Source organism: Pollachius pollachius, assembly GCF_949987615.1.
Source record: "Pollachius pollachius genome assembly, chromosome: 2".
NCBI classification, from domain to species: Eukaryota; Metazoa; Chordata; class Actinopteri; order Gadiformes; family Gadidae; genus Pollachius; species Pollachius pollachius.
This window is the reverse complement of record NC_136935.1, coordinates 30,687,881-30,705,438: the sequence shown is the minus strand read 5'-3', so window position 1 is coordinate 30,705,438 and position 17,558 is coordinate 30,687,881. Positions and strand designations below refer to the sequence as shown.

General features: G+C 45.0%; 1 protein-coding gene across 4 annotated transcripts in view; it reads right to left on the bottom strand.

The window, feature by feature from the left end:
- Positions 1–562: 562 nt before the first annotated feature.
- Positions 563–17,558, bottom strand: part of septin9b (septin 9b) — a 53,976-nt gene continuing 36,980 nt past the window's right edge. For 3 of the 4 annotated variants that reach the window (XM_079729582.1, XM_079729581.1, XM_079729584.1), the window contains 9 exons: positions 13,626–13,811; positions 10,841–10,969; positions 10,078–10,159; positions 9,585–9,722; positions 6,740–6,857; positions 4,848–4,943; positions 4,187–4,283; positions 2,472–2,523; positions 563–2,176 (listed from right to left, as the gene is read on the bottom strand). In XM_079729582.1, the coding sequence (XP_079585708.1) occupies positions 1,963–2,176; positions 2,472–2,523; positions 4,187–4,283; positions 4,848–4,943; positions 6,740–6,857; positions 9,585–9,722; positions 10,078–10,159; positions 10,841–10,969; positions 13,626–13,811 (1,112 nt within the window). In that variant the 3' untranslated portion in view covers positions 563–1,962. Of the gene's footprint in view, positions 2,177–2,471; positions 2,524–4,186; positions 4,284–4,847; positions 4,944–6,739; positions 6,858–9,584; positions 9,723–10,077; positions 10,160–10,840; positions 10,970–13,625; positions 13,812–15,598; positions 15,719–17,558 lie in introns of those variants that run through there. The other variant, XM_079729583.1, reaches the window with a different exon arrangement.

Sequence of the window (17,558 nt, the reverse complement as noted above, 5' to 3'; positions counted from 1 at the left end):
TTTTAGTCACCTGTTGTTTGTGTCATCTTTTGTATTTATATCCACACATCGGCTTTGTAGCAGGGAGCGATTTGATTGGCTGCAGTAGAGACTAGTCCCCTATACGTCAGACACGCCCTCGGCCATCCGCCGACGGACGCATGTAGTGTAAACAGGGCGTAACCCTTCTTGCCCACTGCATCCGTCAACGGACGGATTCCATTGACTTTGAATGGGGCGGAGACGCAATGCATTGTGGATCCATCCGTTCCGTTAGATCCGTCGGCTCCGTCAAGAAAGTTGAAAAATGTTCAACTTTTCAGGCAGCGACGGATCCGTCATCCAATCAGATCGCGTATGCTCGGGCTTGGCTGACGTATGCCTCTGCAAAGACTACTCCCCCATCCGTCAGCCACGCCTTCCGCCATCAGTTGACAGACGGTGCAGTGGGTAGACGGCGTTAGCCTCTGCCCTCCAGAATCTAGGGCGGCGAGAAGGTCAATCAAAAGGCTACGTGGATGGGCGGGTGTTACAAGCGCGTTGTTTACCTTTCCTGCAGCCACACAATAATCTCTTCACTTCAAACAATAAAAATAACGATCTTTATTTCTTTCGGGTAACATATTAAAGACAAGAACAAGTAAACAAGATGCCATTTAATTGTTTCATTAACCGTTGGTGATTTACCTGATATATCCATATTCTTTCTCTGGAGGAACATAAGGAAATGACAGCCTTCTACACATCAATGCTACATGAACTCTATAATTGTTCTATGGGCAGCACAGATGCTCCCCGTCATAAAGAAAGCTATGTTCCACCTCAATTGTTCTATAACATTGCTCTTCATAACTGATGCACTGGTACACTAATCCGACCTGTGACCCCAAGTCTAGCCTATTGGATGACTTATATAATGCAGGCGGCAACAAATACATTTTCCCATTGTAATCTACTGTAGCTGCTGGCAGCGGTACGATCAACACTGAAGTGGATGGAAGAATCAAATCACGCATAAATACCTATATCCATAACATCTGTTAATTCTCAGGGAACAAAAAAAAAGGCATTTATTTGGTTTACAGTTTCAGGAGAGGCAAATGAGGGAATGGACAGACGTGTTTGGCAGTGGCAGAGAACGTTCCAGATCAAAAAAATAAAACACACCTCATACTAACCAACAATATTACAACAATAACAATAAAATTACAACAGTAAATAAGCCATGTAAAATGCATGGTAGGACTGTATAACAGACAGGCTTCATATAGGCCTGTAAAGAGAGGATGACAGGTTTGGCAGAAAAGGTCAATAAGACGATACAAAGACAAGAATGCGCTGGCCCTCCTGAATGCTGCTCCACACTGTTTAGAATTTGTCCTATACATATATTATTACAGTGCAGATGTGTCCACAGTATTCTCTTCATCCATAATACTTAAAATCCTAGTCTATGTACTTTCGTATCCCTATTCGACCCTCACGTATCTACACATTACTATACACCACAACACATAGGAAAACCAGATCGATAGTAACATCTAGTCCTAGTATAGATGCTAAGCTATTAGCTGAAACTGTAACTTTCTTTGGAGCAAAGTTGTCGCTCGGGGAGACGAGCTGTCTGCGGACATCTAACTGGAGAAGCCCTGGGTGCTGAAATCAAACACTGGGAACCGCCATTTTAGATATGGTGAAACTGGCATTGTTTCAACCTCAAGGCTCTGACCTGGAGATAACTTGCAAATGGAGATACCCGTCCAAATGGGCCTTAAAGTGTGTGTTTGTGTGTCTGTGTGTCTGTCTGTGTGTCTGTCTGTATGAGAGAGAGTAAAGGTTTATAAGAGAGCCTATACATCCTTTGCATATTCACTTGGATGGCTACAAGGTTTGGTTACGTTTGGTTTCTTTCCTGACGGCACAGGCGGTCTCCATGGCGACTCGACGTCATCTCCATGGCGACGGCAGAGGGAGACCCACCGCCTACATCTCGTGAGTCAGGACCTCGCTCTGCGCGGCCATGCCGTTGGGCGGGCCGCCGTTGACCTTGGTCTGTCCGTTGGTGTGGGTGGGGACCAGGGCGGGGGCGTGGCCGGGTGTGAGGCCAGGCACTGCGTTGGACTCGTTGAGCCTGCGGACGCGGTACATCTCGTAGTGGATGCTGCCCGTGATGTCCTTGATGTTCTGCATGTGGGTCCTGACGGGAGAGGGGAGTCACAGGTCAGGATGGGTTCAGATTGAATTTCAATGACTTCAAAGAAATGCAATTTTAAAGTAGCTGACCAGACATTTAGTTGGCCGTATCAAAAAGAGAACCAGCGTTACCAATAGCTTGTGGTGCATGAGGCAAGCCTAATTGACCAGACATCGGGGTGTGCGTGCGTGCGACCAAGGGTGGCAGCCAAAGACAGAACTCTGTCACCCTTTACTGGTGGCATCAGAGGGAGAATGAATGGTTATGAACAGTACAATAATAAGGAGCTATAACTCACCTGATCAGGAGGTCGCGCAGGTGGGCAAACTCACAGTGTGCGATGTTCTCCACTAGAAGAAGACAGGAAAGCGGGATTATTCATGGGGATTCAAATCTTTTCGTTCCATTCGGAGAGATGCTCTCAAAAACACAGAGGTAAAATGTGTTGCTTTGATGTGATTTGAGGAATTGTAATGTAACGGTTAAAGATTTATCCATTCAACTAAAGCAGAATGAATGTATCTGTACTTCTAACCACAGTGTGAGGACTTTTATAACTAACTACATTCTTACAATGAGACATATCAGTGACTATGATTGGCTATGCAGACATTATAGAAAATACAACTGAATATAAGTAAAACTGTAGACTCTGTTGAAATTAACATGTTGTTGCCATTGGTTGCCACGGGGTGGCAGCGCTGTATATAGGGCAACAGAGCGTTGCTTAACAAGACTCCTAAGCAATGTTAACACCCGTGTGCTACTTCCTAGTCCACAGTAATTGAGTACATTTAAACTCCTCGAAAGATTTAAGCGAGATGTTTCTAACAAATTGCCTATGAGAATGTGAGAGTGCCTCCACTAAGGCCAACATGCGCTTGAATTATAGATTATGTCAAATTCATAAATTAAAGGGAGTATGGGGGGTTTGCAATTTTGTGTAAAGCTTTGAACTGCAAGGAGCAGGAAATTAAATTTCTTTTGAGCTTTGGGGAGAGGAGGAGTTGATTGAACCACTGTGTGTGTGTGTGTGCGTGCGTGCGTGCGTGCATGTGTGTTTAGTGGCAGTGAGGGGGTGCGTTTCAAGTTGAAGAACTACACCGTTATCGTCCCTTTTTCACTTAAAGGGAAACGCAGCAGTTCTGTAATGTGCTAATTTAAAAGTATGTCTTCAAGGTCTTCTCGTCTCTACTTCTCTTTCTGTATTGCTTGATTCTCTGTGATTGCAATCCGTTACTCAACTCGCTTCCCTGTTGCGTGCACACAGACACACACACACACACACACATCTAAAAATGATGAGCAGGCAAATATAGACTTACAGCTATACAACCTGTAATGTTTGAAACCTCAGATTAGGTCAATTTCCCCCTCTAGTTCACTTCTTAGGAGTGGAGAAGGGGTCAGCATTTGTTGTACGCACAGCAGATTCATGTTAATACACAGAATCATGAGATTGTGTTGTGAAAATAAGTTATCACCGAGACACTAACCCATTCCACTGTTCCTCTTTCTCACAGTCTCTCTCTCGCTCTCTCTCTGATCTTCAAATGCTTTGCTTTCTCTTTCTCATCCAGATGTCCACACTAGACCACACTCTCTGACTCACCCGCGCACACAGAACAAGGACTCTCCTCCCCTTGGAGGTCCACACTAGCTTGATCCCGTGGCGACCCGTGTCAACAGAGACACCCGTCACTGTGTGTGTGTGTGTGTGTGGGAGTTTAAGTGATGCTCATGTGTTCCTGCTTACCCTTTGTGCTCTCCATAAAGACACGAGGAGGGGGGGTGAGCTCATTAAATTTATCTTAGTTCTGAGACAAACACACACAAACACGCGCGTCTGGACACTGAAGCAGCTGGCAGCTTTCAAACCCGCGGCGCTGTGTCGGGCTCTGTGAGAACGTGTTTAACACGAGCGCCCTGGGAGCGCGAGGCGAACTGCCCGCCGACCTGCATCCAAGCACCATTACTCCTGCACACGCATGCCTGTGTGTGCACGTGTGTTACCTTCTATGGTGCCCCATTTGGTTTTCCTTCCGAGAATTTTCTTCCCGTTGACTTGGTACTCCTGGTCACTCCCCACCACAGCAAAAGGGATCATCTCCTGTTGTGCGCACACAAACACACACACACACACACATTAAAACAGTGGTTCCTATACTTTGACTTTAGGAGTACGTCTAAATCGTCATAAAGGACTTTGTGGCCCACCTCAATGCAAATGGTCCAAAATAGATAAATACACATGCAATGGCTGAGCAAAGAGCACCCCCCTTATGCACAATTACAGCTGAAAGAAGGCCAGGGCTGGTGGGAAACAATGGAATAAACAGCAACATACATTAACACAAAACCTCAATAGAAGCATTAGAATGGAAAACATATGATGGAATGCACAAAGCAAAATGATTTTTTCTAATAATAAACCATAATACTATTTAATTTACTGAACGAAATGTATAATATCAATTTTCAATTATCTTTATTCATTTAGCTATTTTTCTAAATGTTGGGTTTTTCAAAGAATAAAATCCCATGTGCCACCAGCAGAACAACCGGTTGAAGCACACGGCAGCAGTGCCAAGCAGTACAAGTATCTAGAAAGGAGAATCAACATGGAGCGCCCTCGTCCTTCATGCTGAGGCTTAAACACGCCGAGTGAACCTACTCGGATTTTGTCGTTGATGAGTCGGTCCTCCGCGTCCTCGTCAAACTCCTTCTGGGGATACACGTCGATGCCATTGGCTCGCAGCTCCTCCCGAATCTGCACCAGGGAGATGGCACATTGAAACAGACACCCCATTCACCCCACTGAAGTACACCCAGCAATGGAGGGAAATGTAAAACACTGACAGAGAGAATCAGAGCAAAAAATACTTTTCCTCAATTGGGTCATAAGATATTAACAATTATAGATATTCAATATTCTTTATATAATTTTTGGGGCATTCGTTTGCCTCCATGGGAAGCAATTGAATAATAAATTGAGAGAGAGAGGCAACGGCGTTTAGCAACAGGCTGGAATCGAACCAGGGTCGCCAGAATCTTTTCTGCCTACTTGGGTGACGGACCTCAAAACAATGAGACCCAGCCGCTCAACTCGCAAAAAGGCTTCACGATAACACCAGGCCCCGGTTCATCTCAACAAACAGACCGGCGGTCCCACAATCAGTAGGGGAAGGAGGAGGTGTACAGAGCTCTTAGCAATCAGCCGTCACCGGCCCAACTCTCACTGCATCCATCACAGCCTCACCAACTGAGGAGCAGCTCCCACAATCACTCAACACATGCCCGACGCCACTTAAATGCAAATAACTTATGTATGCCGTGATTGTCGCGATACACACGCATGTACGCACCCTTTCTTCCGCCCACCCACAAACACCAACATAATCACAAACTGGCATTTGGGTTTCTGGACATGAACCCTGTATTTTTGTGTTTGATGAAAGGCTAGGTAATGAAGTGGAAGGCTTCGATAGAGAGGGTAAACAATCAATCAGGCCGTTGGGGCCGTGCTGTTCACATCCTGCCAGTCCTGGGGCCCCTCGGACACAGAGGGGCACTACGGAGGTTAACCGACATTACAGACATACTTGGTTAGGGCTTCAAGGCGGGCTGGCCTCACTCTCTTCCATCTTAATGTCTTCATGACCACTTCCAACTCAGACACAAAGACACTGGGTTAAGGAGGGAGGGAGGGAGTGGAAGACCAGGGCCAGACACCCTCTCTCTGGAAGCGACGGCCTTCAAATGAACGACTTACTTGGACCTCACAATTACCCACTGTGGAAAGTTTCCACTTGGGTCTCCGTTTCAAAACTCCCTTTTTTTTTATGATTTACCCTGCTCACAGCTATGGCGGGGAGAGTTCACCCTGGGAAAACCACTTCAAGTGTTGTGGAGGAACGTGGAATAAAGGCCAACAAGATAGACTCAGTTAATGGAATAGAGACTCTCTCTCTCTCTCTCTCTCTCTCTCTCTCTCTCTCTCTCTCTCTCTCTCTCTCTCTCTCTCTCTCTCTCTCTCTCTCTCTCTCTCTCTCTCTCTCTCTCTCTCTCTCTCTCTCTCTCTCTCTCTCTCTCTCTCTCCTAACTAAATAAAGAGCAGTGTTGACAAGTAAGCAGAACATTAAATATAGTTAACCCTTGAGTGTAACTCCTCCAGAAAGGAACATGGGTTCCTCTCTGTATACTAGTAGAGAGAATAACCCCTCCTTTTTAATCCAGATGGGCTTTGTTTGTGTCTTCTGGCCCGTCTTCATACGATACTTCCATGTTAACACGCTCACTTAATGGCTGGCTAATGGTGCGCCTGCAGGACTGCCTTGGGTGATTGAGTGAGCGGGTGAGTCAATGTGCTGAGTGAGTGAGCGGATTCAGGATTATTTTACATGTCACGGGTTCTCTGTCCATTTATTTGAACATCTACATTACAGACTTGAAGCACGAACATCAGGATTCAGTTACATAAACATTAAAGCCTGTTAAAACGATGAACAGCGGTATGGAGTCCCTTTAAGCAAATAAATGGTTAGACTTTTTTGGGGTGCAACTGACCGTCTGTTTGAAGTCGTCCCTCTCCTCGAGGGTGAGGGTGTCGGCCTTGGCGATGACGGGGACGATGTTGACCACCTTGCTCAGACGTCTCATGAACTCCACGTCCAGGGGTCTTAGACTGTTGGAGTAGCAGCGAGACAGACCACCGGGATAAGAGCAATGTGGCCCATTTGGCTCTGCTTTGTTCTTTTGCATGTCATGACACTGATATGCCACAAGGAGGCACTGCTGCGCTTTTTTGTTGCTTACCAAATCCCCAATGTGTCATATGCTTTTAATAACAATATCATCTCTCAAGATTATCTGCACCGTTTCTTTTTTATTTTTTTACCCTCTGGCTGTCCTCTTGTGAACTTAGCTAAAAGAAGAGAAACGGCAGAAACCACACACACACACACACACACTTATTCAAGGCCTGGCTGGGGCTCCCTCCAGCCAAGAGGGATCAGCATGTACACTTGCTCCAGCAGCCATGCATGGCCCTTACCATTCAAATTGGTCCCCAACCTTGGGGTCAGGACCCTGCTCGGGGTCAGGACCCTGCTCGGGGTCCCCTGATATGCATAGGGTGTCGAAGAAGATGGCTGACATAAGCTATAGATATGTCATCATTCGTTCTAGCAAGCAGTCTGAGACCCTAGAAATGGGCTCACAGGCCAGAATAGGTTGGGAGCCACGGCGTTACCGTCACCCATGTGTCGCCACATTTAGGTCAACCACTTACCATCGCTTTGAAATAAACAAACCCCGGTGTGATGATTCAACCTCAGCTCCACTGCTTCTCGTATAGGATCCATAGATGCAGGGCAACTGTATTCATCGCATGCATGATTTAAGTGCATATGAATACATAAGCAGATGTGACTGTAACAATGAACGCACACAGTGCTCATCGTGGGACACACGCATGGATGGGATTACATGCGCGACACGACATGTACGTGCCCGTTTACTGCTGCGCGGGAACATGTGTTATGCATGGCATGTAGCCACACAAGCTACACACACACAAACACGGCCCTTCTGCAGTGTGTGAGTGTGCATGTGTGTTTGTGCGTGCTTGCACGCGGGTGTGGGGATAGATAAGGGGCCTGTTTTCGATGGAAGAGGCAGATGGGTACCTAGGAAATGAGTCAAACGTTCTCTAAAAAGCCAGACAGACCCCGGCATGGTTGAGGGTGTCTTGTGCACAGCTGCTACATAACTGACACGCTCTGTTGAAGAGCAACGGCGCGCGTGTGTGTGAGTTCTGTCGTCTTTGGTTTGTGATGTTGTCAGGGGACTGTTTAGGGCCGGCTGCAGGGCCACTGAGACACACAGGAGTATCAGGGTGTTTCTATATTGCGTTATTATGAAGGATAGTGGAATATTATTTTACTTGATTAGTGTAACGTCATCCAAGATTGTGATATAGTGAAGCACTGGTTTGTATTTAAGTACGTCTTATCTTGAATCTCAAAATGCTGATTTAAATGAAATACCTAATCAAAAAGAAACGACAAGACCAAAAAGGACGATTGTTTGAGAGGCTTTTAACCCAAAAGTGCAACGACCTACAAACACTGTTCTCTCCCGTTGATGTGTGAATGTTTGATACTAGCACATTAACCCACTGGTCTCTGGTGTTTGGTAGCCACGTGGTGAGGGGGTTTCGAGCACCGCACAAAAGTGTGGCTTTGGCACAACGTCCGTGGAAACTTCCACTCAGACCTCAGCTATGAAAACGTCTGAGTGGGAAGCAAGGACGTGGAAATTAAGCTGAGGGTAGAACGGTCTGGGTTGAATCCTATTTTATATCTTGCCAGAAGATGCTGAACAACTGTTGGACAAAGTCATTTTAATTGAAAGGACTCTAAAGCCGGCCACACACTATAATTGTGTGTGTGTGTGTGTGTGCGTTTGTTTCTTCCTGATGCCACTAAAGAACCTTCCCTTGAATGTATTGTGTGCATGACACAATACATGACAAGCATATACAGGTTTTTATAATGCTAGTTGGTGTTCACATGCATTTGCATATAAATGATCCTGAGAAGCAGGAGAATTTGAGGTTAGGGCTTCTTATAGGAGGTTATTTGCCTCTATTATGAGTGAGAGATGCCTGGATTATGCACTAAAACGACACACACACACACACACACACACATTTGGTAAAGAACGTTTGGTGTTGACAAACGGTTGTAGTTTTGGATTTCGGTAAATATCAGAAACGTTGATGAAGCCACTGCTAAGTTATTAGGTCAGGTTACTGATGACTGAGTAATATCTTTCGATATGCGTTATGTGGTCGTGTTTTACATGTTACCTTGATGTCCAACAGACGTTCACCCAAACTTAAACTCACTAAATATGATTTTATACATGAATAGTATTATAATTCCCACTCTGTTTATTAACCGTTGCCCACTCACTTAGCCTGATTAATGTGTCATATAATAGATGACAAACACATTGATGGTGTTAAAAGATCCTTCACCATTCTCACGGACAAAATAAAGAGGAAAATGGAGGGGAAAGAAGGCAGTTTGTGTATACACAAAGACTGTTACCTCGCCTCTCAAGGGAGACGCTGACTTCCAAATAAATTCCAAAAAATTTGGAACTCAGAGTGTGTGTCAGGAATTCCCAGAAGTGCAATCCATTTGAGAAAGCGTTATTTGTAGATTGTAAATGACAGCACAATTTTCTTTCACTCCTAATGCATGTAGGTCATTCTGTGCGTGCGTGCGTGCGTGCGTGCGTGCGTGCGTGCGTGCGTGCGTGCGTGCGTGCGTGCGTGCGTGCGTGCGTGCGTGCGTGCGTGCGTGCGTGCGTGCGTGCGTGCGTAAGAAACCCTAACACCCACCAGTGTCCGGTGGGGGGGATGAAGTATATGCAGCAGTGGACCCTGGAGTCTGGGATCCTTTTCTTCCTGTTGATGTTGATCTCCTCCTGCAGGTAGGCCTCGTACTGGTCATTGATGAACTTCATGATGGGCTGCCAGCTGGGGGCACATGGTAAATCGAGTTCAGGGCTGAGAGCCATGCACAATCAGTATGTTTACATGCACACGTTTACTGTCTTATGGGAGCGATTTGCAGGCTTTTCGCAAGCATTTCAGGCATAGGGCATTCGATTTGTGAATGGATGCGCAGTTTCCTTGTCATCAAATCCATGGCTTTTACCGCAATAACCCTTTTCATTATCAGTGCATTCACAGTGTTTTATGAGGAGACAAATCTAAGATTCCAAAAGATACATTTTCACATTGGACGAAAATACTATATTTTTACTATCTTTCAAAAATATCCTACTGCGTGTGAACGGTGGCTGGGTAAAGAACGGTAACCTCCACTCACCAGTTTTCATTGTTGATCTGGTCACCGAAGCCCGGAGTGTCGATGACTGCCAGTTTCATCCTGACGCCCTTCTCCTCGATATCTACGCAGAAGAAATCAAACACTCCTTACTTCCTCTGATCTGGTGGTCCTCGCATAAGCTAAAGTCCCTTTACCACTGGACAAAAAGCCCACTAGCATCCACTAGCACCTTCGTCCTTTTTGAGCACGATGCTATGACATGGGTTGAAGTTCTAGACGTTGGCACGTTAACAGACTGGAACAACAACATATAACGGCCATTTGGGGTTTCGGTGTAGCCGCAAAACAGTAAATTAATATCCATGTCAAGACTTCCTCTTCTGTGTGCTGGCCTTTCTCTAAAGTCCAATTAGGAACTTGAGTCGCAACAGTGGAGATGGAGTTGATAGATGATTTCATTGATCAACCCTATTGTATCACAAGTAGCAGAGTCTAATGTTTCTACACAGAAAACACAACAAAACCATATTTTAGAAGATGCTTCAGTCCAAGTCACATTTTGGCTAATCTCTATACACAGATCTCAAAGCTTAATCGATAGGGTTAGGGTCAGCCAACGATAGCCAATGGGCGCCGAGAGTTTTACTCTACACACCGACGGACTACTTACATGGAACAAGCCCGTTTGGAAAGTCATTGGGGAATGCTACAATGCAGACAAAACCAGAGATACCAAATGCCTGTCCCGTTGCCTACAGATTCTGCCTCCATATGGGTTTATAGAGATGAGCAGTGGACCCACCATGGCTGATGGACTTGATCTCGATGGTCTGGGGGATCTTCTCTTCGGGGTTCGGTTGCGCCGACTTGCGGCTCACCTTGGATTTGAAGAGTGTGTTCATCAGCGTGGACTTCCCCAGGCCACTCTGCCCTGCAATTGCACCACATAAAAACACGTAATAGTAATTGAATCTTGTACATACAACATTTTAACCCTGCACAAACACACAACAAACTTGAATTTGTGCGGGCTATAATCTGCAACATCCCCAAACTCTCCACCCCGCCCCCCTATAGGAGAGGTGTTAAGAGTATGAGTGAGTGAGTGTGGACAACAGCAGGCCAACTGTAGAGCACAGCCTGCTGGGGAATCTAACAGACAAACACACACACTCAGCTGCTCTGACAGAAGGCATGTGGATTCCCACCAAAATGCCATCGAGGGCTGCCCTTTCTCCAGCCTTCTCACCCCCCCCCCCCCCCCCCCCCCCCCCACACACACACACACACACACACACACACACGCGCACACACACACACACACCATTTAGAAGGTCACTTGACCGGGAGTCTCCCTAAGGTGGCAGACACGGCGAGCTGGAATCCCTTGTCTGGCTGACCTTCTGCAGCCAGCTCAGTGCGAGCCTATGGATGTATTTATTACAATCTTCATCAGACTCGAAGCATTGCATTTTATTTATTTAGCTCCAGAACTTTTTTTCATTCATTTCAGTTTTTATTCAAATAATCCTTAGCATATTCTCTATTCTGCATACGTGGAACCCACACTGTGTACGTGGAGATAGAATTTGTCCGACACCTAGCTTGGATTTCAAGAGGCCACTAGGTGTCATGGAAACCAAGCCCCAGTGACGTTCCGCAAATAAACCTCTACTTCCCATGGGACGAGGTACCAGACAAACATGTACAGAAAATGCGTAACCATTTGTTCACCGATGTTAGATTTGACCTTCTGGATGTGGAGGCGTGGGATGTGAGCGCCGATAAACATTCAAGTACAGGCAACAGTCTACGGGGGTCTGACTATGGGGAGGAAGGCTTTATATGGATTTGCGAAATATGTATTTTAAACGGAAGTTGTTGTCGACACCTTCAAGAGAGTCAGTGTTGACGTGTTGAGTTGGAGAGGGGAGAGACTTAAGATCTTACATATGGGTGTTATAGGAGGGACTTGCAGGTTGGAATTGTATTGAAAATGTTGTACTCTGAATTTAATTAAACTTCCACTACGACCCGGCTGTAACTCTGAAATTGAAAGCGTTGAAATAGGCAGTCAGGTTGTAGATGATGGCTTTTATATAGCAGCCGGTTAATTAAAGCAGTGTGACATTTACAAATTTTACTCTATTGGCATCTTTGAATAAGTAAAAAGCTAATTGATTAATGGCAATTTGTCACGAAATGTCACTGGGCCACCTAATCTCTGGTTATTATATTACATTTAATTGCATTATATTACATTATATTTGTCAAACAAAGAACAGTGTTTCGTCTTCCGTGAGCTAGTATATCAATGTGACTGTGCTTGTTGTTGCAAGAAAACATATTTTCCGTCATGAGATTTACCATCTCGCCATATTTATCCTAGAGATCAGAGCTACAAGAAGACACATGTCAGTACTGCTGGAAAACTTTCTAACAACAACTCGAATTGGGGGAAATAGATAAGCATGTCTGGACAAAAGACCAGCAAACAATGGTGCATTATCACAAGTCCAAGGCACCTCATCGACTCTCTACCATCTTTAAATACCGCTGCACATTCAATCCTCTCCACATTCTCTGCACTTATTTATCTTCACAACAAAACGTTGTCATGCTGTGGCATCAATCCTTGGTGCCATACCAACATATCATCTAAAACTATCTACAAAACAAAACAGTACCCCTGCAGGGAACCTCATAAAACATGATGCTGTGCTACCTGTGCATCACACACACAATGTGTCTGCTCACGTTGAAACACAAGCTTTACTTAGTTAATGTCTCTTATACTGGTGCACAGGTAGAGAGAGGGTCTCTTTCTCTCTGAGTTGTGAAGACAATAAATGTATATTGTTGGATGTATAATGTATTTTTGGTACATAGGGTAGGTAAATTATTGATGAGTGGATTCCTTTGTGGAGGGGATAGGGGTTTGTGTGTGTGTGTGTGTGTGTGTGTGTGTGTGTGTGTGTGTGTGCGTGTGTGCGTGCGTACACATGCAGCCATCCGTACACGTAAGAGTCTTGTGGGGGGCATGTAATTGGAGTGTGTGTAAGTGTTACGTGTGCCTGTCTAGCGTGTGGCATACTTTAGCTTGTCAGAATTATGGTGATACCTATACCATCATCATCACCAACAACATTTAGTCTGAACACCCGCCTTTATCCTCTCAAGGAGGAAGGGTTGAGGGGGTTATGTGCGAGAGAAGCTTCATGCTGTTGTTAGCAAAAACAACTCATGGAGGAACACATACACACACACACACACACACACACACACACATTTTTGTGTGTCTTCATATAATATACCTTGGCGCCGAGATGCGTGTCCATAATTCTAAATGTTAAATATAAATGCATGGAAGTTCTTGCTGGGCCTTCATCACAGAGGTGTACTAGTCGAGGTTGAGGTATCTCATCACACTAATCATGGACTCTAGCACGTCGCCTATAGACCCATAATTAACTTAATGAGCTACACCTGTTTCCAGCAGGCTATGAATACTTCTACGATAAAGGCCTCTTGGGCATGAGTGTACGGATGATGTCGTTTATGTTCGAGGTGATGACCATCCAACTCACCAACCACCATGATGTTGAGCTCAAAGCCCTGCTTCATGGCCTTCCTCCTCATCTGCTCCAAGATGGCGTCGATGCCAACGTAGCTGAAGTCGCCGGCGTGGCTCCGCTCCCCCTTGGGGGGAGGGTGGGGCTGGTGAAGCTTGGCGGAGTCCGTCATGTTGCTGTGGCTCGGATTGACCTCTGACCCTGAGGCAGAAGTAACGGTGGTGTTAAGTCTTTGTGTTTGATTTATTTAAATAGGACAAGCAGCTTGCAGGACTGGAAGTGGGCTCTTGTCAGTTTATTTCAAAATAACAGAAAAGAAAAAGCAAAAACACAAGCATGAGAAGAAAATGAACAAACACACAGAACCCAAGGTTTTTTAACAAAAGGCTTCTAAAGTATGACTTGATTACTTGATACCTCCGCATGCCTGCGGTCCTACTGTAGTTTCCCCAACCCTTTAAAATCTGATCTACCAGAGGCTTCGCACCAACAGGCTGCAGGTGCGGACCATCGAGTGGCTCCATTCAGTAGAAGCCCAGGGGAGGGAGCCAACACAGCTTAAAACAGCCACACATCGCAACACTGCCTAAAGCCTGTCACAGATGCCCCCCATGGTCTGAGTGTGCTTCATGGTGGCGCAAAAGTGGACTTGTGAGGGAGGCATCCAGAACTAAAGGTGGTCCATTTCATTTGTAGATGTACTCAATTGTGCTTTTACTCAAACGTACAGAGAATTATTGCTTTTAGTTTACCTTTAGTAAAATATTATACAATACATGTAAAAAAAAAGTTTTGCAAGGAATCCAGTGGACATATGTGCTACATGTTTCCCCCCCCCCCGGGCTGAAGAGCCTAGTGTACATTTTGAAGCCATCATAAGGGAAGGAGGGGAGGGCCTTGGCTAGCCCATAGCCCTTTATATTAACGTTAAGAGCTTACTTGACGAGAGGACAGGGGGCACGAGGGGAAATACTGTGTGCTAGGCCATCTCATCATGAGGTCACTGTATAATAATTCACTTACTACTCCAACGCCATTTCCCCTGCAGTCGGAGCATGTGGGCTTTATAGAAACGTGGTAAACGGCCCTAAAGAGGTGGCTCCAGGGCCTCGCCGGGCAGAGCGCGGACCCTTAAGACTCAATCCTGACAGAAGGTACCCTGCTTTGATCCTGGCCATTGTCAATTGCTGCATGTCCTTCCCTCTCTCTCTCTCGCATACCTTCCTGTTTAACTCACTGTATCTTCATGTATAATTAAAAAATGATTCTTAAAAAAACTCAATGTGCATTGGATGTATACGATTTTAAACCATGCCTCTTTGAAAGCCTTTCATGGGGGGGGCATATTTGGCAACAAGACTATCATGGGGGGGGGGCATATTTGGCAACAAGACTATCATGGGGGGGGGCATATTTGGCAACAAGTCTATCATGGGGGGGGGGGCATATTTGGCAAAAAATACTTTCATGGGGGGAGGGGTATATGGCAGGATGTGAGAAGATATGTAGGACGATTATCACAGATACTAAGCTAGAGGGTTCATTTCCTGAAAGCAGATACAGACCTAGAACTGTCCTTTAATGAGAACCACTCCAAAAATAAGATAGTCTATCATCCACACTTTAACTGGAGAATCCTATTCACACACAGACAGACAACTACCAGCTACTCAAATTGATGGCAAGCTACATTTTTCTTTACCACAAAGTAACTATTACAAAGAAAAAGAAATGCCATATCGGCTTTCTGACCTCCTGCCTGCCACCACCCCTCAACAACAGCATCCCTTCCCACTGCATTCCACGCGCATCTGTTTGGTCAAACCCATCCGACAGATTTGCCATCGTATTGCCCATTATTTAGCGTACAAAACAATGCCATAAAGACAGTGAGTCATTTTTTTAATAGGTCAAAAGAGGAACCCAGGATTTCAAAATAAATCTCTATTGTTACAAGCCATTATCGTTTACAACTCCTGCCATCTTACCTCTGGTGGAATGGGATGACCGTGTGAGTAAGGGGACTTCTTCTTAACGCAGGGTAACAGTGGTCTGCCTTGAGGAAGTGACACTAAACCTAGTCCTAGATGTGTTACTTTGGGTTTAACAGACACCAACTGGAGTGTGGGTGGAGACTGAGTTTTTCGCACCCTTGTTTTGAGAGTATATTTTGCACTGCTATCGTTTATCATGAATGGAATAGAGTCACCGTCTCTAAATGCAGCTGCCTGGTTGTTGTTTTTATGGAAACCTTCCAAGCTGTTATTTGGCGTAACAGAAGAATATTGACTGCTCATTAAACAGCATAGCAGTGAGGTCATTCCGCTTGCTTCTCATGCAAAAATTGGTTTCTTTTCAACTGTTCCCTCTGAAATGACATGTCTCGTCATGAGGAGAGTCTAGCGTGATTCACATGAGATTAAAAACATGCAAGAAAACTGAGTAAAATACAGTTGTAATATGAGTTTCAGGATCATTATTTAAGTGCACGCCACCTTTCACATAAAAGGTGCGGAAACACAGAAACCACAACACTAGCACATGACCTAGACTAGACGACATAAGGCATCACCACAATACACAATAGACAAACAGATCCTTTGTGTTACTACTTTAGCTTCAATTGAATTATCCTAGAATGGGCATCCCTCTAGGCTCCCTTTTGGGGTCCATTAAGTTTCATAATTTACTTTCCAAACAAAAATAATACAAAATGCCAGCAAGGCCGTATCATGTGCTGAGGGAAGCCTGAACTTGTTAAATACATAAAACAAAGCATTGTTAACTTTTATTCAGGGGTTTTCACTCAGACTACGCAGACATCTTTGATCAAGGCCTCTTGTACATTTATGTATATACCGTAACGTAAAATGTAGAATAGACGAGTCAGGTAGACAAGTTGGAGAATAAAAAAATGAAAGACAGGAGAGAAAGAGAGAGTTTGGTGGCAGCTAAGAGATCCGTTTCCCAGAGTAGCAATTTCCCCCATTTTTACTATGACAGAAAATACAGACCTGACACAAGTTAAAGCCACACCTCTTTGGCTCTTTGAGACTTGGTGCTTTGAAAAGTGGTGCTAAAAAAAGTACTACAGTTTATAGCACTTCCCCTTTGGAAGCCGTTAACTTTAGAGTCTAACAAGGATCCGTAGCCACTAGGTCCCAGATACCTGTAAAAAGCCATTAGACACACACGGACACAGGCACACACACACAGCTTCTATCTATAGCACACGGTCGATGTCGAGGACCGACCATGACGTCAAAGATTGAGTGCTGCTGGCTCATGATGCCTGTGATTTGATACATTAGCAAAGACAGCTGCACCTGCACTATCATCATACTGCAAGCAATACAATATGTTCTCTTCTACACATATCAGCAAGTTAATTCCCAGTTAGAGATTTGTTTAAATACCTAAGCGGCTTAAGTCTCTAAATGGAAGGGTTCCCCAGTCCAATAGAGCCAGACAAGAGGTTTCCGGCTCAATATAGAGCGTCTTGTCCTGTTCTTAGCCCTCTTGAAATCTGGCTTTCCATTTCCCACATCACTCTCTGCCTACTTATTGATTAAGTGCAATCCTGTAGGCACATGCGGCTTGGCTAACAACAACTGGATGTTAAAGAAGATGGATTAGCTAAACTCTCCTAAGACCGTCTGAGAACAAGGGAAAACGTCTACGTCTACCCATGCCCAACGGAGGAGACTATCAAGTTTTGTTTTTGGAAGCTACTCCCTTGACCAGAGAGGAAGCCCATTATCCATTTATGTTCATTATTCATCATTCAATTCTTGATGTTAAACATACAGTAGGGCAGATCCACCGCTGCAACATTAAGCTCTTCTGGGAGAAGCCCAGAAGAGCGTGCTTCACTTTAATAATGCCATTTATCGAAGGCAATCGAAGAAGCACACACATTTACATGACATGATGTCCTTTTAGCATGAA